Source organism: Adelges cooleyi, unplaced genomic scaffold (genome assembly GCF_023614345.1).
Source record: "Adelges cooleyi isolate 19-005CV unplaced genomic scaffold, UGA_ACOO_1.1 ACOO_flye_CR_arks_rails_tigmint_CR_PRNA_651, whole genome shotgun sequence".
Classification (NCBI taxonomy): Eukaryota; Metazoa; Arthropoda; class Insecta; order Hemiptera; family Adelgidae; genus Adelges; species Adelges cooleyi.
The window spans coordinates 9,679,039-9,706,987 of NW_026096352.1; the positions used below are offsets into that span (position 1 = coordinate 9,679,039).

General features: G+C 30.8%; 1 protein-coding gene across 3 annotated transcripts; it reads right to left on the minus strand.

The window, feature by feature from the left end:
* Positions 1–1,746: 1,746 nt before the first annotated feature.
* LOC126844301 (inversin) lies at positions 1,747–27,935 on the minus strand. Of its 3 annotated transcripts, none has more exons than XM_050582399.1 (15): positions 27,860–27,935; positions 20,073–20,250; positions 18,254–18,515; positions 14,266–14,511; positions 12,546–12,620; positions 12,175–12,373; positions 11,441–11,687; positions 10,952–11,148; positions 10,068–10,209; positions 9,483–9,928; positions 7,395–8,191; positions 4,741–4,849; positions 4,336–4,526; positions 2,260–2,487; positions 1,747–2,167 (listed from the first exon to the last, which is right to left on the minus strand). In XM_050582399.1, the coding sequence occupies exons 2-15, from the start codon at positions 20,223–20,225 to the stop codon at positions 1,833–1,835; spliced, it is 3,627 nt and encodes a 1,208-aa protein (XP_050438356.1). In that variant the 5' UTR covers positions 20,226–20,250; positions 27,860–27,935; the 3' UTR covers positions 1,747–1,832. The 3 variants fall into 3 exon arrangements, with proteins under 3 accessions (XP_050438356.1, XP_050438355.1, XP_050438357.1); XM_050582398.1 differs by having other exon boundaries at positions 7,386–8,191; XM_050582400.1 differs by lacking the exon at positions 1,747–2,167 and having other exon boundaries at positions 2,345–2,487; positions 4,383–4,526; positions 7,386–8,191.
* Between the last annotated feature and the right edge of the window lie 14 nt (positions 27,936–27,949).

Here is a 27,949-nt window from a genome sequence, read left to right on the forward strand (position 1 = left end):
GACATTTAAATAGAGTTAATGCTGTATTTGAACATGTATTACATGAATTCCTTCTTACTATGCAAACTACAAGTAAATACCATGTTTTATATCAAATTCTATTTAATCGAGTACTTAAATAATAATAACAATATATAATTTTTTTTTTTAAAGGGAATTGCATGTAGTTTTTTTGATGTTATAGACCAAAAAGTCAGACAAAATTTTGGCTACTTAGGATAGTCTGATTTCAATTCTATAAAGTTATAAGAGTTCTTTGGCAACCTAATTAGGTTATATAAGAAGCAGATTTTTGCTTTTTTTATGAAAAAAAATTGGGTTTTATGAGGACCTGTATTTTATCCACGAAAAATGGTTTACGGAGGACAAGAATGTGAAGGCGGTACTTGGAGTAGCTATATACAATTTTTACAATGTATAGAGAAGTACTTTATCTACTGGGTAGCGTTTTTAGTTTTTTGATAACCAATTAACGCCGGAGTTTTTTTTTCGAAATTTTTTTTTTTAATATTTGGTGTTTTTATTATTTTTAGAATAAAAACAAAAACAAAATTGTGTACTTAAAAAATTGAATGTTGCCATATGGCAACGCTAGGCGCTAATGGGTTAAGCACAATTAAAATTATTCATTTTTTTTTCCTTTTTTAATTTGTTAAAAAAAAATATTTAGTATAGATATAAAAAAAATTAAAACGCTACCTATGGACAAAATTCTTTATACATTGTGAAAACTTGGTAAAGTGCTGTTAAAACTGGCCTTAGATACATACTTGTCCTGCGCAAAGCAGTTTTCATAAAATTGTAATTTATCCTTTATAGATGACTGTGATAGTCGGACAAAAAAAATGGCAATCAACAAAGTATACCCATTATTGTTTTAATAAGTATACATTATAGTTCAAATTTAAGATTTTTCCAAAAAGTGCCTATACTTTACTCCTTAGAAATGACTTAGAATTAACTGTTAGTTCTAATAATAATATTACCGTTGCTAAATATAAAAATATTGGCCAGCATTATAATCTCTTCCTACAAGTTTTCAATACTTATGGATCACCTCAAAACGTGTATCCATAACTTCAGTGAGGTCAACATTGAGAATAATGTGTGTATACAATTCAATATTATTAAATATTAATAGTGTGTTGTACGGCCAGCATCACATATTATTAAGGAGTAAATAGCAATGATCCAATTAATTTGATCATATTAATTTTTAAACGTTAATTATTATATTTAAATGATTGTTATTAACATATAATTTTAGTAACTTGACATAAATTAACAAATTTAGTCAGTAAATTCTTTCTTGTACTTTTTTTATTTAAAATAATATTTTAATACATTTTTGAACTATGCATTTAAGTAATACCAATTACTTTTTAAAATAAAAATACCATTTATTATTTTTGTTTTTATTCATAACTCCTCTAAATTTTATTTCAAATTGTGTTTGTAAACCAAAAAATAATCATGTATAGTGTAAATCTTGATCGTTCTATTAATGTAGCCGTAGGTAAACATCATTCTTACACGATCAATTTGTTCAGATGTTAGCAGAACGCTAACCCTTGTCCGTGCACGAAAAAACGTGCGTCCTAGTAGACAGTTTACTTAGGTAACACATTGCAACGACACTGTGCTGGATATTAACCAAGTTCACGAAACGGCGCCAATATTATCATAATTTCAATTGATGAACCCAAAGGCCCCGTATATTATATTTTAATAAATGCGTTGCACATATATTTTGAAATTAACAATAATAATAATAATGTTTTTTTCGATAAGAACTACATAACAGTATTCGGATTCAGGGACAAAGATGATGATTAAAAGCTTTTAGCGTGTGTGTGTGCCAACGGCGGGTGCTGGTCGCTGTTGCCTCGAAGCAGTGGCGGGGCCACACGATGTTTGCTTGGCGGTTCGGCGCCCTTAATGGTAAAAGTAACGAGATATCGTTTGTTTTTGTCGAGTTTCTCAGTGGGCAGGTCTATGGCTTGACTACACGAACCGTTGGCCAACTTCAGCGTGATCGGCTTGGAAGGGTCCACGTTTCTTAGACACCTGGTAGCTCTGCAACCGTCTTGCTTGATGTCGGGCAAGAACCGCCGTCGATCGGCCACCGGTTTCGGCATCCGATGATGGTCCATTCGCAGTTTCGGTACTAAAACATGACGACCGGGTACGAACACAATCGCAATTTAATTAAACCATTCCGCTAGGCTTTAACGCGTTTATTTTACACATCCAACTCACTATAAGCGGCACACGGTATTCCGGTGTACGCGTGGGTGGCGTGAGTACACCTGTGTGTTGATCGTACGCACGACAGACAGTCGTCCGGGTTTTCCAATACAGTCTTGCCAGAGTCTATCCGACGCAACGCGTCTGTGATCTTCTCGATTTCGTCGATGGACTGTACACGGGGGATGGCCGTTCTAGCTTCGGCGAACGGCAGCTGTTTCTGAAGCGATGATAACTGGTCTAAAAAAAAAAAAAGTAAGACGTATAACATGGACAATCAAGGGTGGATACAGAGGTCTTAAACTGGGAGGGGGGGGGCAATATATATAAATGAATAAAATAAATTAACAGGAATAGCTAGGCATAGGAATTGACTTATTATTATTTACTAGTCGACATGAAAATTAGTTGTGTACAGATATCAGTCATACCGGTGAATGTGACGGGTCTTATTGTTTTAGAAGACACTTACTTTTAATTTTGAATGAAAAAATTAGGGGTCAGGGTAGTCAGGATTTTCAAAAATTCGATTTTTTCATTGGTATTTTCTTAAAGTATGATGTCTCGAAAATATTATCTGAACATTTCAAGTTAATCAAAGTAATAGATGACTCGATGTAATTAATTTAATAATTTATTTTTCTATACATAAATAGAGTATAAAACTTTTAAAATAAGTTTTCCTCGAGGCTCGAAACTATTTTTTCAAAGTCGGTGACCACTGTAATTCAAAAACCACTTCACAAAATTTAATAAAATGTATACAGCTTATTAAAAGCATAAAAAACTAGTGCCTGATCGAAGGTTTTTTTTTTTTTTTACAAGTTATATTTTTTATAATCAATAAACTAGTGTTTTTTAGTAAAGATATAAAATCTACTTGAACCCTAAACCATAAAAATTATACACTTCTTGCGTACACGTGTTACGACAACGATGTTGTCATCTTCAGCGCTAACAACAGACTGAATCAGTTTGTTGTTAGCGCTGGTTAAGGGTTCAAGTAGATTTTATATCTTTACTATATATTTAACCATAAGTTTGCTTAACAGTTTTTTCTAGTCCTTTTTTCCTTAAAAATCCGAGAGTAAATTATCAGAGGTCACCATTTTGTTTATTTTCAAAAAAAAAGCTTCGATCAGGCACTAGATAAACTATTAAACTAATGATTTTTTTTAAGTTTGCCCTATTGCCCCCCTCCCCTTGTATCTGCCCTTGTGGCCAATTAAGTGAAATTACAAACACGCCGCCAACATTTCATAAATAATTATTCTAAAACAATAAATAAGTGATATATAATCCTATTTTACCCTTTTTTTTTCACATTATACTGATTGATAACGGAGCATAATATTTTTTTCAGATATTTTATCACTTTCAGTTATTGTAATACTTTTGTAGGACCTGTGACTTAGCCACTCACGCATTTTCAGAATGAAAGATTTCCTACAGTCCACATGGGTTTTGATTCTCGACTTCATTTTTATTTGTTTGTATTTAAAACAAAAAATTGATTAAAAAATGGTCTCATTAAAGCCGTATTGGCGAAAAGTTGGTGGGGGCAAGTGTCTCGTTTTGCCTTAGGGGTAAATTTGTATGCTGTTAAAAGAGAGGGGCAAGTATATATATATATATGTTATGAATTTGACGAGTAGAGGTGACGATGAAAAATGTTGTTTCGGGCTTCAGAGCACCTAACTAAATCATTGTTGGGACGTTAAAAATTTAGACCTTCAGCTGAGTCAGGCCCCGGACACCTCTGTGATATCACGGAATCAACCCGCCATGTTTTCGGAGGACAAACAGTAAATACTATCATTGTTTATATATGTATATATAAAAAAATACACATGTATACATTTAAAAATACACTGATTTGTCCTCCCAAAATATGGCTGACTGATTTCGCGGGTGGCATAATATACGTGATTGCCCATGATTCTGTGGCTTACTAGAATCTATACTAGATCTCATATATACGAGACATAATCTATAGTTTTTCTAAAGGATAAACCGACATAGTAATTTTTTTTTTTTGTTTTCATAAATAGCATACTATTTCCGCGTGGTTGTATTAAATATAATTACCATAAAGATATTTTTCAAAACGTTTAAAAGAATACATCCCCTCGTACCGTTGCAGTCCTATGAACGTTCCTGTTCGACCGTACTCTTCGACTAACCGTTTGACCAGAACTCGTTCATCGGATTTTCCTGCTCTGATTTGCAATCGCTTCAATTCCGACAGCTGATAAAATATTAAGCGTTCTAAATGGTACCTGCATAGATGGAAAACATATAGAACATAATTGTTAAAATCCTTTTTATTAAAATTAATCACAAACAATATTGAAAATTGACTAAAAATTAAATTTAGATTAGAACAAATACAATACGGTTTGTTAAATTGTTTCTAATTACTCAAACTTGTATAAGTGGTAGACCATATTGAAAGCATTACTGAAAATAAATAAAATGTAATTTTTTACTTACTTCCTACTGCTCAGTTGTACGGCTCGTGTTACGGACATGGTGTTAAGATCATTATCCGGAGCTAAACTACTGTAAGTGTTCAATCTGGGAATGCGACTCTTTGCTTTCCCTGAAACAATTTATAAGCGTTATAACGATAATTATAAAGCAAATAATAAAATCAGTTGACCGGGTATTCAACTAATTTGGTTATTGACCCAAAATAAAATATTCCAGAAGGTACCTCAAAAATTAATTTTAAGCATAAAAAAATATTCTCAATTTCTTTTGATCTTAAGAATTACACGTTTGTTTTTTTTGTAAAATAACGACATAAAAATTAAATTATGTATTTTACAATAATTCTCACGATTCGGAACCTTTAAAGGTTAGAGGTATACCTTACTACAGGTAACTTACTTATTTTAGTAGAGCCAGTGAGTATGGCGTAGGGAAAATTATCGCTCAGTGTGCAGTGTATACTGTAGCTACCTGTACTGTAATAGCCCCACGCTGACCTTAAGTGGTTGGTGTAGTCGTTGACTCCAAAAACCGCCTCTTGTGATAAAATACAGGACCAAACCGTAGTCTAGTCCTCCAGATTGGGGTGGGGGGGGGGGGTTAATATAGGACTAAAAATACTGTTTTTTTAAAACCCTGTCTTGAGTGTTAACATTTTAAACAATCCTCGGACACAGATAAATGGTTATAGATATGGACTTAGAAATCGAACAGTACTTTTTAATATAGCGATTGAGAATTTCTAAGTAATTTTAGGACTAGCCCATCCCAGAATCTTGTAGATATACAAGGTTCACATAGAGTTATACGAAGCTTTGTGGGAGATAAGTTGGAAAGGAACAGGACAACTAAATATTGAATATTATGACATTTATTTTTCAGGAACGGCAGACAATCACACTTTTGAGAGAAGTTTCGTTGTTAACAAATTACTACTACCAACAGTTAAATAATTTATTCCAGTATCAGAAAAAAGCAGTATTTAGAATAAATAGTCGACCATTGAATCTCATACTAGCATCTGTACATGCACCCAACAACACGTTTGATGACTATGCCAAGAATACCTTCTATGTAGAGTGTAGACCATGAGAAAGCTTACGGTATGCTATTAAGATACGTAACACAAATCGTTATAGAGGATTTAAATGTTAAATGTAAGATGCAAATTTCATTCAAATAAAAGAAAAAGAAGGCATACATGAGATCAGCGACGATAATGGCTTGAGAGTAATATCGTTTATACTATCAAAAGGCTTAGTGATGAGCAGTAAACAAAAACACACACAAAGCAACCTGAAAATCCCAAGATGGAAAATTGCCTGCCAGATTAACTATGTGGTATTACAAAATAAATTCTGACTATGCATCATGGTTGCAAGGATTTACATAATTTCAGGCCGGTTAGGATACAGATCATTTCTTAATAATATCAACGCTTTAAATAAAACTATCGGTCATAAAATGCTAAAAGAAAATGCATTTAACATTTCCATGAGTTGGTAAAAACATAACAAAATTCAACTTACAAGACTCTGTATTATATCAGATTAGAATTAAGTCAGTAAGTTTATTAAGGAAATCCTAGAAGAAGATATTGGTAAATTTAAGAAAGAAAGAGTGAATGATTTAATAAATCTAGTAGATAAGCAGTGGAAAAGCGAAGATTGGCTCGGGAAAACTATATGATGGTTAGATAACAATACACAAAAGAGACTTTGTATGAGAAAGAGCGTAGAAACTTGCTATACATAGAGGAAAGAGAAGCTTCTTAAGTAGGGTATTGCAAGAAGCAGAGAAAAAACGATTGCGAGGAGGCATAATAATTTCTTCAGAATTATCAAAAAATAACAATTCAACACAAGGCTATAAGGCTATTTTTTAAAAATTATTAAAGACAGATAGGACTATCCTTATAGAACCCGAAAAGGAGACTAAACTACAGAGAGAATACTTTATAGAGCTTCATCAAAATGTGCATAAAAGAACGAATTACCATATGAGGGTAGACGGTACACTATCCGGGGTATTCATAGTAGAAACAGTATTAGCATAAGGAGCGTCTTATCCTCCTCACTGATTAAATTAGCTCTGGAAAAGCAGTAAGAATTATGCAAAATGGAGCAAGAGGGAAGGCTGTTCCGATATCAAAGTACAAATGTTAAGCTGTACGAATGATTTAAATATCCTAGTTGAGTAAACAACATATATATTTACACAATTATAAACGAATATTTTATTGTACATGAGTAATTTGATCATAAAAATAATCATTAATAATAAGTCTTCTTCGCTTTGTCACTTACTTACAACTAATAGTGGCCAGCCCAATCAGCTTTTTTTACTAATCTATGTCCTCCATTTTCTCTTCGGTCTTCTCTATCTAAAAATTCCTCTACCGCGATCTCTCTAACTTATTTTACTATTTAAATTTCCTTTCTTCTTTCAACATATCCAAACCATCTCAATCTATTTTCTCTCTTTATTTTAATGTCATCTGGAAAGAAAGACACCGTATCATAAATATGCCTTATAACACTTATACAATATAAACTAATCCATTCCTCTTCTGTTATTTTCTTACCCATTTCCCTATCACTTATTCATTGTTTTTAAGATATATAATAGAGTACAAACTTCCATACTTGAATTACTTGTTTTTTTCCTGCAGTCGGGGCACAAGCAGGGTTTCTCAGTAGGCTCTACATCATCCGGCGGCAGCACACTAAAAGCTGTCGCCTGAAGAGAATTCCTTCCATTATCGCCCTGTCTATTCGCCATTTCGGGGGTGTCCACGCGGTCCAAAACCTCGACAATCGCTTTGTTATACTGAACAGCAACCGGACCTTTTTCGTGTGCGTTGCGATTGATTTCCGAAGATTCTGAATTAGTCTGTGGTTTTCCTGATGAAGCAATATTTTTACGATCAATCGCATCGATTGCGTTCTTGGCAATGGCAGTTTCAGAAGCAGTGTTAGGAATGACCTTGGTTGACTTCTTTTCAACCAATCTTTTAGATTGCATTTCATCATCATTCTTATTATGGTTAGCCAACGCACTAGTGAATTTGTCTAATGGATTGGTGTCTTCGCGCTTTGCATTAACACTTGTTTTACTTTTCGTTTCGACGGGGAGTGATGTAATGTCTGTTCGCTCTGTGACCTTTGTTCCTGCCGTGGCTCCTTTTCCCATTGTGTTTTTTGTTTCTGCCGCTTCTTTTTCCACCGTGATATTAGTTCCTACCACGACTTCTGTTCTTGGCGCATTCTTCTTTTCAACCGTTACGGGCTTCTCTGAAGATGTCACAGTCGTCTGATTTTCTATATTCCTTTTACTCGGCAGACCACCCGTTGAATTTGTGGTTAAATTGCTACTGTCCGTGTCATCGATGAACTTAATGTTTTCACCATTACTGTTATGGCTGACTCTCGCCCCAGGGACTGTAATCGTTCTGCAAAACAATCATCAATCCTATCAAAAAAAACATAAATTGGTGATAAAATAATTGTATAGTATACAATCGTAGCTTACTCTAATGTAGTAGTATTTCTCACCTGTCTACAATATATCACACGCCTAACTTATGACCTAGTGTAGTAAACGTAATTTATTTTTGACAAGCCAACCAAATTAAAAACCTAACTATTGTCACAACTTGATAATCATGTTGATGAAGTTTGAATTCATAAAGTTACATTCGTTAGAAACTATCCATTTAAGATAGATGTTCCAGTTCGGCTTTCTTACTTTTTCTTTCTTCGTTCGGTCATCATTGGGAAATTTAAAACAATTATTAAATACGTTTAATAATGTATTTTATTTCATTTAAGTGTTGTAGTTAATAACTACATATTATAATACTATACTATACTTATTTATACATTATATACATTATATATAGTAAGTATCACAGTTCTGTTATATTCTGTGTTTAATTTATACTATTACTTCAAGATTGAGGTATAATTAAAAATTACTTTTAACAAACGCTATTACTAGAAACGTGTGATGAAATAATTATACAAATTAATCATTCCAAAGTTAAGGTATGTTTATCATGGTTTCAGGGATTCGTGACGGTAAAGTGTTAAAGACACAGCGTTTGAGCTAATAATTGAGAACGCATGCGAAACGAGATACATATTTTAACAGGTATTATTATAGCTGTTATATTATAGACAAATACTTTTAAATAGGTGATTAATCGATGTAGTTATATAATATTCTAATTAAAAATGAATTTATTAAAATAAATCATTTTTATTCATGACCTTTCGGAGTAAATGTTATAATAAATATTTTAAAGTTAAGTTATAAATATATTATCTTAATAATGTATCTTTATAAGTTAAATACTTTATAAATAACTAAGTAATTGTTACTTATTACTTTTGACTAATAAAATGTGTTAGGGCATAGTAGAAATATGATAAAATTTAATAAAGTGTTAATAAACACACAAGGTGAAGAACATAACTCTATAATACTCAACCTACGTACGTCACATTATACATAGATCTTTTACCTTTTAACAATAGCCCTCTCCACGTTTACCTTACAATAAATTTATTAAATAAAGGATCAAAAATATAAACCCTCTTTGTGTTAAACAGCTTAACTTCAACTATACTTAACATAGTTTTTAATATATTTACCTCTCTTCCTTGATTAATGTAATGTACTAGTTCTTAAGTCCATTTACTGAAAGAAAATAATGATTTTGACACATAATCTTAACTTACTGATTTTCTGTCTTTTCCACGGATTGATCACTGATGTCAGATGTACGTTTTGACTTGTCGACGATTTTAGCGTTCTTTGCTCGGCTATGGCGTCCCTTACTCTCGTCTGATATTTTAGCCTTTGTTGCAAGTTTGGAATCTCGTTTATTTTGTAAGTTTCCATCATAGCGCTTTTTATGCCGACTGTTAGATCCGACATGTTGCGTATTACATACATCTTGTTCTGAATCAGCCTCGTTCAACCTATCATAATCGTCGTTATCTTCGTCATATAAGTCTTCTTCGTCATCGCACAAATCGTTTTCACTAAAGCATTCCTTCGGTTCATCTGCTCTAGAAGATCTCTTTCGCTGGGGCTTAGTTGGTACCTCACAATCGCCATAAAATTTTCGTTTGTCCATCGACCCTTCGACGGTTTTTGCAGTCACGTCCGCTCTTATGTGTACCTGAATGGACAACAAACACGAGTTTATGAGAAATACAACAGCCGGTAGCCAAGTTAAAAATAAAAGTAAATTGAAAAAAAAATTCAGTGCAAGTGCCATTTTATTTTAAAACATTTTTTAGATCTACAACTCATATTACCTGTACTACACGGCTAATGGGCTCTTTTTTTGACTTGGGACAATCGCCTTTGCGTTTGGCCATCTGTTTTTTCCTTCCACCACTATTGCGATATTTTCTATTAATGGAATCCGAGGAATGCGAATTTCTCCTAGATTCCGATCTGTAAAAAAAGAAAACAAATAGTTTTGTAAGATAACGGTCACTTTAATTATCTTAATAGCAGCTTAAGGAATAAAATAGAAAAGGTCGCCAACCTTATAGCCGATTCATTAATGACAGAGCTTTTTTTATTAAAATAAGCGTATACATTTAGCAACTTTCTAAGCAACAAAATTAAAAACAATATTAATATGTTTCGACTTTAGCTCTCAAAATAATATGATTTATGATATAAATTGGTTGAATTTGTAAAGGTTTTTTTAAAAAATTAACATGGTTTACGGTTACAAATTGGCTTTGTCAACGTTTCAGAAGCCTTTTATTTGCCATCTTTAGGGCTGTGTTGCCTGCTGATTACATGTTGTTCAAAGGCACAGTATACTGTCAATGGAATTTTGTCGCGTTGCACCTTTTATTCTTGTATGACATCTTCATTTCACCTTGCTGTCAAAAAGTATGTTGAATCGACTTAACCGTGCCGACGTTTTTTTAATAGTTCGGCTGGAAAAACAGCGATTATTGATATGTCTAATTGGCTTCACCTGTATGTGGGGGTGCATATGGCTAGCTTATCAAAAAAAAAGGCTACCTGAACTCATCGGATGTAAAATACAAAGTACAAACATTTCAACGAGAATTTCAAACACTTTAACTTTTTGACATAATAAGACATACAATTATAATCTAATTACAATACCTAACATTATGTATGGATCAGTGTCAGCTTAAAGATTTAAACTAACCTCTTTAATCTTGTCCGTACAGTTGATTGTTGTTTTGATAATACTTTGTTAAGTTTCGCAGCCGGTTTACCGCCGTATAGTTTCAAAAACTTGGCCAGATGACTATTGTTTTTCCGAATAGTCACGTCAAGTGGCGTCATTCGTTCACCTTTGATCTTCATTACTGCATTCACGGATGCACCGTTATCCAAAATAATCTAAATCATAACTTTGTCTGAATATTATACGTCATCATCACGACATTTTTAACTAAAAAAAATCGTGTTAAAGAAGGCGTTTTAGTCGAGGCCCAAGTCCAAAGGCGCCTGCAGGTGAAAATTCAGGGGGGGGCCTATGATTTTGTAGTAGATTTTACAAATTTTGGATATTGGATATACATTTTTTTAACTTGCAGAAAAGCTAGGGGGAGTTTCCTCCTACCCCTCCCTGTGGGCGCCTTTGGGTCTAACCATTTTACTTACTTACTAATTTCTTCTCTTAGTAACTTACCTTGCACATTTCCGTGTTGTTATTAAGCGCGGCGATGTGCAAACACCGTTTACCGTCGTCATCATAATAATCTGCTACTTCGGGTCGCAACGACAATAGCCAAACCACCAACTCCTTGCGACCAGACCTAACGGCGTCATGCAACGGATATCCACCTTTGAAGTTTCTAAACCATAAGTTGGCACCGTGCTCGGCCAATATGCGAACCGTTTCCAGTTGACCTTTAAACGCACCGCAATGCGCCGGCCTTCAATAAATCACAATACAAGTTTAACCACGGACAAATTACTTTTGTAACATTCAACTTATTTTCTCCTATGTTTTTTTTTTTTTAAAGGGTGGGCTTATACATTACTCTACTCTATGTACTCAACACATGAAATGTTAATATAAATATAAAATGGAATAAGTAAAAATAGCGAGATACCGTTATGTAATTATCTTTCTACACCGTACACTAAAGCCTAGGCCTACTTAAACATACATTTTAATATGAATAACAATGACCCTCACAACATTGGGATTTTATGGGGACCTCCTATTTTAGTACCAACACAGTAGAAATTTGATACTATAATAGTAGTACCAAACAAGCCAGAATACACAGTTCTAATTCAATTTTTTCTTCATGAAATTGTTTTTATTGAACATTTTACATTTTAACTTCTTTTAATATTATTGTAGAGTGCTCTATAATCCCTCTTAGGAGTTTTTAAATGGAAATAACTGCTTACGTTCTTCCTTTTCCATCTTGTCTGTTTGGATCCGCTCCATGTTCCAATAACATTTCGGTGGCGTCGGCATGACCTAAAGTTACGGCATAGAACAAAGCAGAGCAACCATTGCCGTCTAACGCATCCACTTCGGCTCCACACAACGTCAGCAAAGCGTCTACACATTCCACGTGACCACGACTGGCTGCACAATGTAACGCTAAAAGGTGTATAAGACTAAGATAATAGAGATAATAGCTTTCTAAAATTATACTAATTTAACATGTATATTATTATACAATTTTTCCTTTTACTGTTAACATTTAATAAAATAGGTATATCATTAATTAAAAATTAAAAATTGGGTGGTTTGTTTAACAGATAATATTAACCTCTAAGTCCGTCTTTGTCATGAGATTCAACATTAGCTCCACCATTCACCAGTGTTATAATGGCGTCCGCACTACCTAAAATAAAAAAGTTTTGTACATCTATGACTTCACGAATTAGTAACTGTGTATTAATTTAACTAATTTACAAAAAATCAGTAAAAATGTCAGCACAGTGAAGTCGAGGGATAGAAAGGGTATGGAGCATATTAAGTTCGGGGAGGTCACAGGTCCACATGAATTATTATAACTGGAAGTGATAAAATCACTTTTAAATAAGCGCTTTGATGTGAATTTATAGAATTGTAAACTATGTGAATTAACTTCTTGTAATTTAATTTTGAAATAACGAGCTTTTTTGACTAATTATGACTCCATTAAGCAAAAATATGTAAATTTAAAAATTGGTAGTTACACCACTTTTACAATGAACGACCCATATATTATTGATAAAAACATTGCGAAGGCATAAATGTAAGTGTATATATAGTATAGTAAATATGATTATGTAGGTTTGATTGTCTGTTTCTCCTAATAATTCGTTGCCGTCGTTACAAATAGGCAATTCAACCACATAGTTAATAAAAACATTTTTTAGGACCTGTTGACTGTTGATTTACTATCACATAGCAACGACCAAAGTGTAATTTTACGATTTTTTTTATATAAAAAATAAGTTTAACTACAGGTTTTTAAGAAAATTGTACGTGTTATATCCCCACTATATAGATATAACTTTCTACTAATTTCTTCTTACTAATTTTGAGAAGTTAACCCTGAAACCGACCTCTAAAAAAGCGAAATAAAGACATTTCTTCCCCTTCTGGGGAACAGTGTTTTGATATTAATTTGGTTTTGTAATGGTATTTTGATAACACTAAGTCTAAAGAATATTCCATACAAGTTTAGAACTCATTCAATTATTTTGTATACAGTTATAGACTTATAATATAAAAAAATTGGTTGAACGGTTTAAAGCTATCGTGGATATACAGGAAAATAATTTATCATTGAAACAAAATATTATTGTAAAATACCATTTTAGCCCCTCATCGAACCTAATCAAGGGTTAAACAAAATAATGTTCCCATATGTAAATAGGCTACATTGAATTTATTCATATTTTTTAATTTAACACTAGATAAGATTCACTATAAGCCTAGTTTAGAAGTAAAAGTAACCATACTAAAGTGTTATTTAAATAATTAACATCATGGCTATAATATACTACATACAACATTAAGCCAACACAGTGGGGATAAAGAACCATAGTATCTGTGAGAATTATATTATCTTCTATTAGTGATAAAATTATTACTCTCGAGAAAACGATTCTATGTTGATTTTGTAATTGGTAGAAATAATAAATTAAATATCATTGTAAATCCATGTTATTATTTTGTTCCTCCTAAATAAAACAAGGTTGATTACAGACTTTTACAAATATGTATATTTATTACCTAGGTGCGTTCTAAATGATCTACCTCCATTATAATATTTACACCTTAAATTTATCAAAAACTGCACATAAAAAAGAGAAATAAGTTTTCATGGATTTTTGAGGAAAAGGGAACAATCCTTAACATAAATTATAATGAGGTTCTGTCTCATTTGAATATAGGCTATCCACCCTTCAAAATCTAAATAGTTAAGTCCATGTCAGTTGTGTCATTCAGCCTGTGTACACTCAAAGTATCGACACAGTATTGATTAAAGTATGTACCCGCGCTTGCAGCCCACACTATAGGCTGACGTCCGTGTTTGTCAGTGACGTTAACATCAGCTCCATAGGACAGCAACAGCTGTAGTACTCTAACACCAACATTAAGCGAGTCGCCCGAACGACAAACGCCCGTCGTACCACACATCTGCGCCGCATAATGTAGGGCATATCCTCCATGGACATCTGCTGAATCAGTAGTGCCTCCGTGACTCAATATTAACTCTAGGGCTTCGACGTCAGCACACACTGTAAATAAAAATTACATAAATATTGTTTTTTTGTACTAGCAAAAATACACTAATTTTCCATCGTCTAAATAGCTGATAGCTCAATACAGGCATAAATATTAACAACAAATGCCACTTGTTCATTGATAACTACAAGTTATAAAGAATAAAAAAGTACAAAAAATATATATACATACACATTAAATCTCAGAGACAACTCCCAGGAAAAATGAAATTAGTTATAATAACGTGTTTATCAAGTTTAAACTTACGAAGAAATTATATAAACTTCATGTTACAGTAATTTTTGTAAAAGAAATATTTGTGCTAAAAAACATTTCAAGTTAAGTCTCTGTTGCCACTAAAATATAATATTAATAATAGCTGAGCGACACAAATAATAATATTTTTAAAAACATTTGTATCAAATTATGAATAATAAAAATGCTGTACAGTGGAATTGGGTCATTGTGGGGAAGAAGAATATTGATTTCGGGGAGGTCATAGATCTACAATCTACATGAATGAGATTTATGACTTTCATAACTGAAAGTTATGATAGCATCACTTTAAAACAAACGCTTTGATGCGTATCTGTAGGTTATCAGTACATAATCAATAATGTGCTCACAAATTTATTTTCTAACCTTACGCCTTAAAACTTTACCTAAAAAAAGCGAAATAAAAACCCGTTTTAGGGGAAATAGTTAAGATATTGTTTTAGTTTGCCAACGTTTATCAATTGTACTTAAACTGTAGAATATTTTTTACAAATTTAAATCGAATTTGACTAAAAGTTATAGCGTGTCGCAATTTTAAGTTTAAACATATTATGTAACATTTTTTGGGGTATTTTTCTTGATTTTAAGTGGAAGGGATGAACTTTTCTACTTCGAACTACCAAAAGACCAATCGTATGCGATTACGAATCGATTAACTTGCTATTCGAGTAAATTGATCCACAGGAAAATAAAAAAGAAGTGTAATGAAAAAACTAAAAATACTTTTTACGACCATGGCCAAAATAAAATAAATCCAAAAAAATTTGAGAATATTCTTTTCATAGTGACAGACAAGCAGTGTAATTTTCAAAAAAAATCCGAGGAGAGTCACTCTAAACGTTCATTCGTATTTGGCGTTTTGACCCACATATTTATATATATATTATGTATCAGTATATACCCAATGCGATAACTGTACCAAATGAGAAAGTGTAACGTGTATACTGTATATTAATAATGATGTAATGGAAAACTTGGAACTAAACTTGAAAGTCTAACAAAACATAAACTAAAAGTGTTATTTAAAATACATTTTGACTAGAGTAGTGTAATAATTATTGATTATTACTTTTTAAGATATTAGGATAGTTTAACTGTACAGAGTGGCCCACAAAGATTTGACAAATGAAATAACTTTTGTTCTAGTGAATATTTTTTTTTTTAATAATTTATACTCATTTGCACTACAAGCACCGTGGTAGGTAACGCGCGTTGATAAAAATAAATCTACGCGGTTTACTCTACCGCACTCCACCTCCCGTCATCAGTCATCCTCACTTTAAAATGAATATAACTTTTGAACGGATGAATAAAAATACAATTTTTTTTTACCTATTCTTTTTTAAAAATTATTTTGAACAGAATGCTTATCTTGAAAAAAAAATAAAAATATGTAACAAAAAAAATAAAAAAACTATTAAAAAAAGTAAAACAGGTAAGTGCAATAAAAACCACGGTGCTTATAGTGCAAATGAGTATAAATTATTTTAAAAAAAAATCTCAAAAATATTCCCTAGAACAAAAGTTATTTCATTTGTCAAATCTTTGTGGGCCACCCTGTATAATAATATATTATCATTATTGATAAATTACTATTCCAAAAGTTAGTTTTATAAAAAATGAGGTCGTATATGAATTATCTATCAACTAGTTGTCCCCAAGTTTTACCCTAGTATAACATAACATATATAATAGAACAGCTATAACTCTAGTATAGATCAACAAGACTGATAATTACAATGTATTAACGAGAAAACACGAATAGACGACCCTTCACTAATAGCAATGCCACGCAATATAGGAACATTGTATACATAATCGACAGTTTATCGATTCAGGAAGAACCAAAGGTATACCATAGATACTGATGGATAGTTATTTTTTAAAATATAACCTAATGACCTATTGTACATTAAAAATCATTAATCTACCTAAATTTAAATACATTTATGGTAAAATTTAATATATAATTTCAACATTCATAAAATAGATTTTAATTTATTTATGGATACATATATATACATTACATATGGATATGGCTGTACTCACCAGTTTAGCCTAAAAATTAAGTATAATTTAGCAACACTAATATTACAGGCCAAATTATACTTAGACTGGTTGCAGTATGTTTTAAAATAAACCATATATATATATACCATATATCTTAACAATTAAAAAAATATTTATTAAGTGTCATTGTAAGTAACAGACGCCTATTCGGGAAGGATAGCTTTGGTAGCAATTTCTAATTTATTTAATTTTAGTAATAAATATCTAGAGTGGAATAAATATCTAAAAAATCCTAGCCTACCTAGCCTAACCTGGCATGGAACGGGATTTTAAATACTAATCTACACAAGTCCCCAGAAGCTATTATTGGGCTAAAAATGGAAAGAAGAGCTACCTAAAATAAGACACTTAATAAATAATAAGTATTCATGAATATATTTCGATCTAGTCAAGGGCGCTGCGCATACCTCTTGAGCAAATGGGAATTAGCGACATCAAAAAGCTGCCAATGCGGAAATGTTAACCGAACGATGGTCCATATTGTAGAGGAATGCCCCTTCTTGTACTCATTTGTAAAGGGATTGGTTAATCTAAAAAACTTAAAAGATGGATTTACGGAATGGTTGGTTAAGTTACCACTAGATATATGTGAGGCGAATAGAGAAAAAGGACCTCTAATCGCGAGAATCCAAATAGTAGGAGAGACCTAAACATCGATCGGAGTTGGAAATATATTTAAGAAAAAGAAATTATATTATCTGCTTAAAGGCACTTTGTTTTCATTTTTGATTAAATTGCACTCCTTAAGTATGTAAAATAAAAAGTTGGCGACATGTAAAACTTTAAAGCGTTTTTTCTCAAAAACCCCATTTTCCAAAAATAAATTTAAACAAATATAACTTGGCCAATTTTCAAAATAGGAGAAGAATTCTGGTCTCAAAATGTTCAGAATTTAGTGCAGAATTTGGAATAACCAATAACTCAATAAAATGTTTGCGACAAGTAGTCCCTTACGCCTCACATATAATGAAAATCGATAAATCGCTACATTTATTTCTATATTTATTAATACTTATTAGTTATTACCAATGTTATTATAATTATTGTTACTCTATTTTGTCTGTTTTATTTTGTTATCAACTTTATAACTTATGAGTGTACATATATACATATATGTATTGTGTGATAACGTTATGAATCTGCTGTAAGCCATATACTAAATAAATAATATAATTTACAATAGGTAAATTCTTCTATGATTCTTTCTACAAAAAAGTTTTAAACTGTATTTAATTGGTATCTAGTGCTAGTGGTGTAATCGAACCTAAACCCTAAAGCTTAACCGTCCGTTACAAAATCAAGGAACATTCATTACCGATCAACAATAGTTTCCGTGTTTATCATTTAATATGATTCAGAGGTACAATAACTTATACGTATACAATAATAGTCCATAATATTTAAGGTCACCTGTAGCCCAATGCACTGTCGAATGGCCCTCAATGTCTCGTTTATTTGGATCGGCAAACCCCAACAGCAATCGGACCAAAGATAGATTTCCAGCAATCACAGCTAAATGCAATGCCGTGTGACCGTCTTCATCGGGTACATCTACTATTGATGAGTCTCTATCCAACAATAACCTAGCACATTCAGCGTCCGTGTCGTCGTTTTCTGCACAATAGTGCAACGCAGTCTTAAACAGTCCATCTCGTTCGGCCACCGACAATGGCTGTCAACATATTAAAATTTCATACTTACAACATACTACACTTTTGTTTGAACCCCCAATTAGAGACAACATTCTAGGATGACAAATACTTTAATCGTAATTCGTAAATAAATATGAACATAAGTTAGAATTATTTTCAATAAAAAGAACAAATAATAATAATTGTATTAATTGTTTTAAAAATTAATTTTTGTATGTAATTGCGGTTAAAGTATTGTGTTTTTTTTCTCAAAATAATGGCCCTTTATTCAGTTAAAACATACATATTATATTAAAAAATACCTTCTCAGCTATCGCATCAAGGATAAAAAAAAATATACTATAATATTGATTTTGTTCGATATTTTGTGGGATGGATAGATAGTAATTATCTATAATATAATGTAATAAATTATGTTCTATATCGAAGTGTTCCAGAGTTATAACTGAAAATTTAAAGATTTACACTGCAGTTTTTCTATTACCTACGATAGTATTGAATTACGATTTACGCGTGGTTTAGTAAAATTACTGTCATACCATACCTTTTATTATTAATTATTATTAACAAGGTTAATACATATAGTATACTATAAATTGTAATCAATTTCATTATAATATACTTCAAACTAAAATTATACTTAAAGTTGATCAATCTTTCCCTTAAAGGAGACATTGGAACATGCATATGTCTTATTATCAGCCTATTTTCTGTATCTTGTTAATAATCTATCATAAGTTGATTCTATCTTGTCAGTTTCCTATTAGAATTTAGGGATCCACTTATTTAGTCCTATCAGTGACCGCTTTGTTTAGATCTCTTAACAATACAAGAAGGCCCCGATTTCCATCAGATTTTAACCCCAGGGAGAGACCCCAATTTTCGAAATTTATAATTTATCGATTTAAAGAAAAAGCAAAAGATATTATGTTACCAGTACACATGTTATAAAAGTGATACCAAATTATTTGATTTAATGTATTATTAAAATGCTTCTTGAAGGATACTACCAAAAAACACATTTTCACTTAACAACAAAAATATATTTCATACCATGTACAAATACATCGGTTTAAAAAACCAAATATGTGTCTGAGCGATTAGGCTTAACTGCTTTTGGTCTTGTAAAATAAAAATCAATGAAAAACATGTCAAAGTTAAGTTACGCTATTATAAAATAATAATGTTTCTGGAACTTTTTTTACAAGCTCAAACTCAGATAAGCTATTAGAATATCATACAATCATTCGTTTTAATCAACACTTTTTTCAAGAAATAATGAAAATTTTACCTTCGTAACGTTTTCTATCCTTGGCTAATTAAAATAAAATGTCTTATCAATCAATTTACAAAATTTTTGAAATAATAATTTGGTTATTGTTAAATTATAAGTGTCATATCTAAATTGTTATTTTGAGAATTAAAAATTATATGATTATCAAAGGTTTTTGGTAAAATTTTAGAAAAACTAAAGCTTTAACCAAACTTTATGATAATGTTACTAAAATATGTAACATTAAAGTTACTTATTTTTTAAATTTATTAATTTTTATTTAAGTGTAAAGCCGTAAACGTACTTTGTCTTCTAGGATCAGTCGGATTTGTTCTGAGCGTCCGTACATACAGGCTGTCATTAAAGGAGTAAGACTTTCGTTACACATTTCTGATGGCGATTCCTGGAAGTTCACTTTTTTTTTAAAATCCGTAGTAGAGGCACGAAAAGTTGTCATGATGATGCTGGTTTGACGCCTCAGCCTAAAAATAACATATATGTGTGAATAACTGCAGTGTCTATTATCATAGGTTTCAATAAAGTTTAAAACAGTTTTTACAAATTACAATTTTCTTGTAAATTATTTTAAATAAGAAATATTGAATATTGCAACTTTTCATATCAATTACACATACCCACATTTCGAGTTCGTATTTACAATGTAGACATCGGGTGTATGAAATATGTTGTTCACCATTTATAATATATAATATAAATGATATATACATATACAGAGTGATTCACTGACTATGAACCAGTCAATATTTCATAAGACTCAATTATATATTGTAAATTACTTGATAGTAAGTATACTTAAGGGGGCGTCGCACCGCCCATTTTTAACGAGTAAAGTATAGACAATTTTTTACAAAATCTTACTTTAAAGGTTAAACTATGATGTGTAATTATTAGGGCTCCCTATTTCACGAGAATCACGGCTCACGGATTCACGTGAAATTAATCACAAGTTTATAAGACCCGTGATTGGAAATTGTCCGTGAATTAAAAATTTTATTCACGTGAATAATATTAATATACGTGATCACGTGAATTTTATACAACGTATTCACGTGAATTAAACATACGGATTTTATATTACTTTTATTCACGTGATCACGTATGTATTATTTCACGTACGAAACCGAGACCCCTATTAATTATTAGTTTAATAACTAGAACTCTATTTTGGTAGTTAATTCATTTTTTGGACTATCACAGCATCCTTAAAAGCGATTTAAAAATGTTTTTTCATCTCTACATGTTTAAGCAGACTGAAAATAACTCACTTAATTTTGGTTTTAGAGTAAAAGCACCCATTTTAAAATTAAAAGAAAAAAATATTCTGGAGGGCAAGACGGTTATTCTAAGTATAACGCTCAAAACATAGTTTAGAAATAACGACTATTTTAACATTTTTAAATGACTGTAACTTTTCAAAAAATGAATTTTTTTTTTTTTTAAAAACGCACCGTTTTGTCCTCCAGAATATTGTTTTCTTTTAATTTTATAATGGGTGCTTTTACTCTAAGACCAAAATCAAGCGAATTATTTTCAGTCGGCGTAAACATGTTTTTACCACTGAAAATCACCGGTGCGACGCCCTCTTAAGATAAGAGAAAGCAAAAGATGACAGTTTGAAAAACGATTTACTGTGCGTTATTAAAATCATTGTTTTTTTTTTATGCGTTTAAAGGTGCTTTAATTGGAACAACTAGAACTTGACTGTCGTTATTTCTTTAGCTTTTCATAATTTCTCAAAAGTTTTCGTCAAACGAATCTGCACAATATACCATTTATAATCCTGGTGTGTGACGTCAGAAGTCAAGCAAGTAGTTGAATTAATAAATATTTTAATCAAATGTCCAATGTTTTTTTTTATCGTGACACTTGTAACATTATATACAATTAACTATGTATTTATTATTTCACTTAATGTTCACAAAATAAGTTAAAGTATAACTGGTTAATGTCACTGAATATTATGCTCAAAACATTGTACGTAGTAGGTGAGTTGTCTGTGGCCACTATCAATATTTCATAAACGTTTCTAAGACCTCTTGATAGTTTAGTTAATCCTACAATTTTCTATATATTTGTAAGTGTCAATTAAATTATTTAAGAAATGTTTTTTACAAAATTCGTCAAGATTTGTCGTAGTTAGTTTATTATATACTGCTCCATACAAATAACAAAACAGTGTATACGTATGGATACTGAATGTTTAAATGTGTCGGGATATATGAAAGCTACTGGCTTCTTTTTCACACGCATAAATATGGACACAGTATGACCTTGTCATACAACAGTTTAGAAATCGATTATGCACGCAAAGGGGTTGTCCCACTCATAATACTTGGACATAAACGAAACCGCCGGTGTATAATGACGATGAAAAGTTCAGTTCGAGTCCTGGGGTCGAGGTCGACTATTTTCGACCCAGTTACTATTTAGTGTTGATATAATAATATTCAGCTAGCCAAAGGTCATTCGCGAATTACCATATCATTTGCGTGCAAATAATATGGCAGGTTAAGTAATGTTATCCTGGCTGCTGTTTAGCTATATAATATTTCGTGTAACATTAACCCGGTTTTATAATCACTTTCCCTGATAATAAAACAAATTTTCTTATTTAGTAGTCTCGTTGTCACGCCTTAAAAGTTACAAGATATGATGATTATTAGTTTATATTTACTTAGATTCCAAAATAAAACTATATAGACATTTTAAATATTTAGTATTGTTTACAATTAATAGTATGATAATTAGTACCTAGCTACATTTCTTAGATTTGTACTAAATTATAAAAAAAGGATGAAAGTAAATGTATAGAGAACATTTTTAGGACTCACAAAAATGCTAGCTGGTCATGGGTAAGTACTAAAAAAACAAGGTCAGTTATTGTTTGCATATTCAGGTCTGTCATAAAAAAAATACCTTATAATTTTTGTACAACCACTTAACGGAGTAGTAGGTAACTTTATTTGTTATACCAATGGTAACCTTCAACATTATCGCAGAGAAAATCAACTAACCACTTTAAACGTTTTATTCGCATAACATATTAAAAATGTTTAATCATTTTAAGTAATAGACATTTTTATTACTATTATTACTTTTTTTTTTTAATAGCCTTTATTAATAATACATTTGACGCAGATAGAAATTATTAAAAAATATATATTTTTGGTTGCTTATATTGGGTATTATTTATATTTAATCTTTTAAGCAAATCCGGACAAAGTTTTAACTGGTTTTTAAATTTAGTTAAGAGTTTATTTTAAAATTTCACTTATAAAACTTACCAATCTGTATTTAAACATTTGTTAACGGACTAAAGTTATAGACATCTTAGATCGTGGATAGCTCTATTCTCAAGTAATTCTGTCAATGGTAAAATACATTTTCAAAGCAAATAAATAATATTATTTGTTTTTCTCCGAAGGTTTGATTTTTACGCGAATATTAATATAACATGTAAAGATTATAATAGCTGTTACATAACAATCATCGTCTGGTGATGAGAATTTACGAAGCTAAAAAGTATCTCGTTAAATTGAATTTTAAATTAATGTATCTTGAAATAGTAACTCATCACGTTTAAAAGTTACCGAAAAAGTAACTTTTAACTTTTTTAACTCGCCAATGTTTTGTTTGCTTTGGAGTATAACGACCATAAACTTTGTAAAACTTTAGAACAGCAATAAATACTAATTATTATTGTTAAACCTCATTAAAATATTACAAAAAAATCAAAATTCATTATAAATGAACAGTATACAATATACATCGTCAAAATTTAATAAATTTAATGGTAATATGACAGATAATGAGGTAATAATGTACTTATCTATATGAACATATAGATACATCATTTTATTGTCTTTTGCTGGCTTGAACAAAACTCCATTGGTTCTATAAACACTTATAATGCTTACCATAACAATGGGTAACATGAAACTAAATTCCCTAAAACTTCCCCTCAATTACCTTAATATTTTACTATACGTTTATTATTCATACCATTAGCCCATTTGACCGTAATTTACTTAAAAATAAAAAACCAAGCATCTAATTACTTACTAAACGCAGTTATGAAATTTAAGGGCCGATGTGTGAACTAAAGAACAAATAAATATCAAATAACCTAATCTAAGCTAATAAGAAAAGTATTAATTCGTATTATTATTATTGTTTAATAATAACATCTAAACAATTATACAAATTTACTTAAACTAGACAAAAAAATCTAATTTTTCCAACTGAATACTTGAGTAATCAATACAAATCTAAAATAGAGCATTGTTTTCAGAATACATTGTTTCCCACCTATACCTTCACTAGAGCTATCACTGTTCATCCAGTGTATTAGCTTTTTATTAATTACTTAAAGTACTACATTGCAACCAAAAAAATGTTTTTAATGAGTCATACAAAAATCATAAAACTATTTATTTGAAAACTCTCATGACGTAAAATAGTTTTGTTACAAAAACGTACTCTTCTTATAGTAAGCAAGTTATAGCGCGTCGTTTTTTAACTTTTTTTTAAAGGTCCTGCTTGCGAAAATTCCAAAATCAGAAGCTATAAAAAAAAGTTTGAATTTTAATTTTAATTATGTCACCTTATGCTGCATGACAAAAAGATAAAGACAGGGTGTTTTGTAAAAATATGTCTATAAATCAGCTGTTCCCAAACTGGGAGGCGCAAGGCAAATATTGATATTTTTAGCTCAACGATAATCAATACAAATACTTAATACAAATTTATTAATTTTTATTTTTAGGGATGCGGGAACCAAAAAAGTTTGGGAACCGCTGCTGTAAATAACTTGTGTAATCTATTATTTATATTATATAATCTATCTTCAGGGTTTATCTTATCTAATACATTAAGATATTAAAAACATTATTGAATTACAATTAAATATTAATGCATTAATAATTAAAAAAAGAAAAATGTTTAACTTATAACTTGTTTTCCTCCTCCAAATGTTCCTCTAAGTGTGATTTTTGATTAAAAATTATACATGAAGTTATATTGAAGAAGATGGAATTAAATTTAAAGCAGTTAAATAAATTAAATTAGGTAGTCTAGTAAATAATTCGAACTATGAATAGACATAATAAATTATAAATACGTCATAACTCATAAGTCATTACAAAATCAAAATATTTTCACTAAATTAAATAAACTTAAAAATAATTTACATACTGTTTCACTTAATCAAATATCTATAAAAGCTACTATAATAGAGTTTTATTAAAACCTATTAAAAATAGTTGTTCTTATTACATTTGAAATGGTCAAGCAACACATTGATCAAATTAATAACATTTAATTCATACATTTTAAACAATTACCTGCTTTATTAATTTTGTATTATCGCCATTATTTTAATGATAGACATATTTTAATTCATTTTAATTATAATTGCATTGTTCAATCAATATATTTATGGAAATATATAAATAGTTTGCTGTTAAAAAATTAAGAACATTAATTATTCTTTTAGTTTCGATGTGAAGCTCAGTATGAATTTTTTATAATGATAATATTAATGACGACCAGGGACGTATTTAGATTTTTTTTTTGGGGGGGCTGAGGCATTGAATAAAAGAGCTTAGTTATTTATAAATTCTGATCCAGAAATAAACCTTAAAAATTTGGCCAAACTTACCCTCAGCTCATTAAAAATAAGACTTCGAAATTAAGTGTAAAATTTTAATATTATAATTCTGATATAATTAGTATTAGTTACAAAATCTTAAGTTAGGAAACCTCAAGTCTTACAAAATATATAATAAAATAGAAATTATAATTCATACTTATTAATACTAATTATAATAACAGTAAAACAAATTATATTAAATTCAAATTTCTCTCTTTATCACTGTTGGCAAATTTGTCTAATACCATATCGTCATTTATATCAATGTCTCGGTGAACGGATAAAAGTGTTAGTCCTACTAGCCTGGACTCAGAAGTTGTATTTCTTAAATATGTTTTAAGTCTTCTAAGAGTTGAAAAGCTGCGTTCAGCCGTAGCGGTGGATACTGTAATTATAGCTAGTATTTTTAGTAATTCAAATATGTTAGTGTACATAAAACGATCACAGGCTCTTAGAGCTTCTATAGCAGGTCTTACATAATAAATACATAAGGAAAATTGTTCGACTTGAGATATGTCAATGGTTTCATCTGCTAGTATTGTATATAAATTTGTTTTTGATACTTTTTCAAGTATTTTTAATTGAATTAATTCAATAGATACAATACCACAATACATAGATTTGCCACCACTAGTTTCTAAATGCTCTTTTAAGACGTTATTACCATTTTTTGCGCGATATCGGAGCAAAAACAACGGAAATTACCATCGTTATGTTTTGGTTCTTTTGAAGAGATTTGACCAGAATCCTCATGTCCCCTTAACGCTAGTTGCTGTCTGCCACATAATCTAACTGTTTGAATAATTGGTTTAAGCTTTTCGCGATTTTTTAAAATTTCGTCCTTTCGTTTATTATTTAATTGTACCAATATATTATCTTGTTTTTTATCTAAAATAGCCTTTATGTTATCAGCGGTAAGCAACGCATTTCTGAACGTTTCCAATGCATCTTTCAATTTCGTCAAGGGTTTTAAAACAAGTTTGCCTAACTGTTCATGAGAACCCTTATCAGCCTGACTTGAATTAAAAAAACAATACACAGTATTTACAAAAAGAACCTTCTCTTAATTTTGAATAAGCCAACCATTTAAAAGTTTCAAGCCATTTAATTTGAAATTTACGTTTATATTTTCCAGTAGTATCATATGGAGAATCAAACTTACAATCAGGGGTCCATACGTTTTGTAAAATAGAAACCTTTTTTTTGTCACTTAAATTTTGTTTACACTCAACATAAGCTCCTATATCAAACTTAGAATTTAAAATATGTTTAATTACCGGAGAAATAACTTCTACACGTGAAGCGGCTTGTTTTGTTTTAGATGCCACAGTGTCTTCATCTAGGAAAACATTTGATAAAGATGGAACAGTATCATCGATTGACTGTTTAGATTTTTTAAAAAAAGTCAACAATGACTGAGTTTGTTTCATTATATTATTTTAATAAAATTAATTTTACTCAAGAGAAACATAGAACACTGTACACACGTTATTAGTAAAATATACTATGAATTCGATAATATTTCTAAGCAAGCCAAACCCCCCAATTCTTAACATAGTATACAAAAAAAAATAAAAACATTTCGTTTTTGCTTTATTTTTATATAACATAAATATTATTCTAGTATTTCTATAGCATCTGCGATTAGTTCGATTTGTTATTGATATAAGTAGGTATATATGTATACAGGCTATAGCAATCTTTTTTTTATATCTTTGACATTTTTTCCCAATTATAAAGTATACTACTGATATTTAATTGTTTGTATTTATTTATAATATCTCTACAATAGTAGTGTACACTGTATGTATCCCAGAATAAAGCAAAATATTATGACGATGATCACTCCTATCCCTACGCTTTGCCACAAGACTGAAAACAGTTGGCGTCCGTTAGTCGGCCGCCCAAAATATAATAATAACAACTTCAGTTGTTGTGTTATAAAAAAAAATCGTAAATAGCAATTTATTATTTTTAAAACGACAATATTGAACTCTTACAATTTATATCCTATAGATATAGGGTATAGCTCATGCCGCTTAGACAGACCTAAAAAAAATTTCCTGAAATTTCGGGGGGGGGGGGCTGAAGGCCCCTCAGCCCCCCCCCCCATAAATACGCCCCTGATGACGACTTTTATCAATTAATCATTTTCATCACATACATTGCGGGTTTTCACTAAATGTACAATACTATAAAACATTTTAATATTATAACCCGTTGGTAGTATTATTAACTAGTAGTATTATTATTATTTATTAGTTACTACTTACTTATAAGTAATTATACTATATAAATTATAAAAATGTCAGCGGGTAATTATTATTTATGAAGCGACAGTACATACAAATAGTGTGTTTTACGATTTATCAATAAACAATAACATCTAAGTATTTAAATGTGTGAATTTTTATTTCTACCTTATAATTCGTTGTCGGTGGCGAGTTGTGTTCTACACGGTGTCAAGACATTTTTCGAACGAGGCACATGACCGATTGAGCGCAAAATGC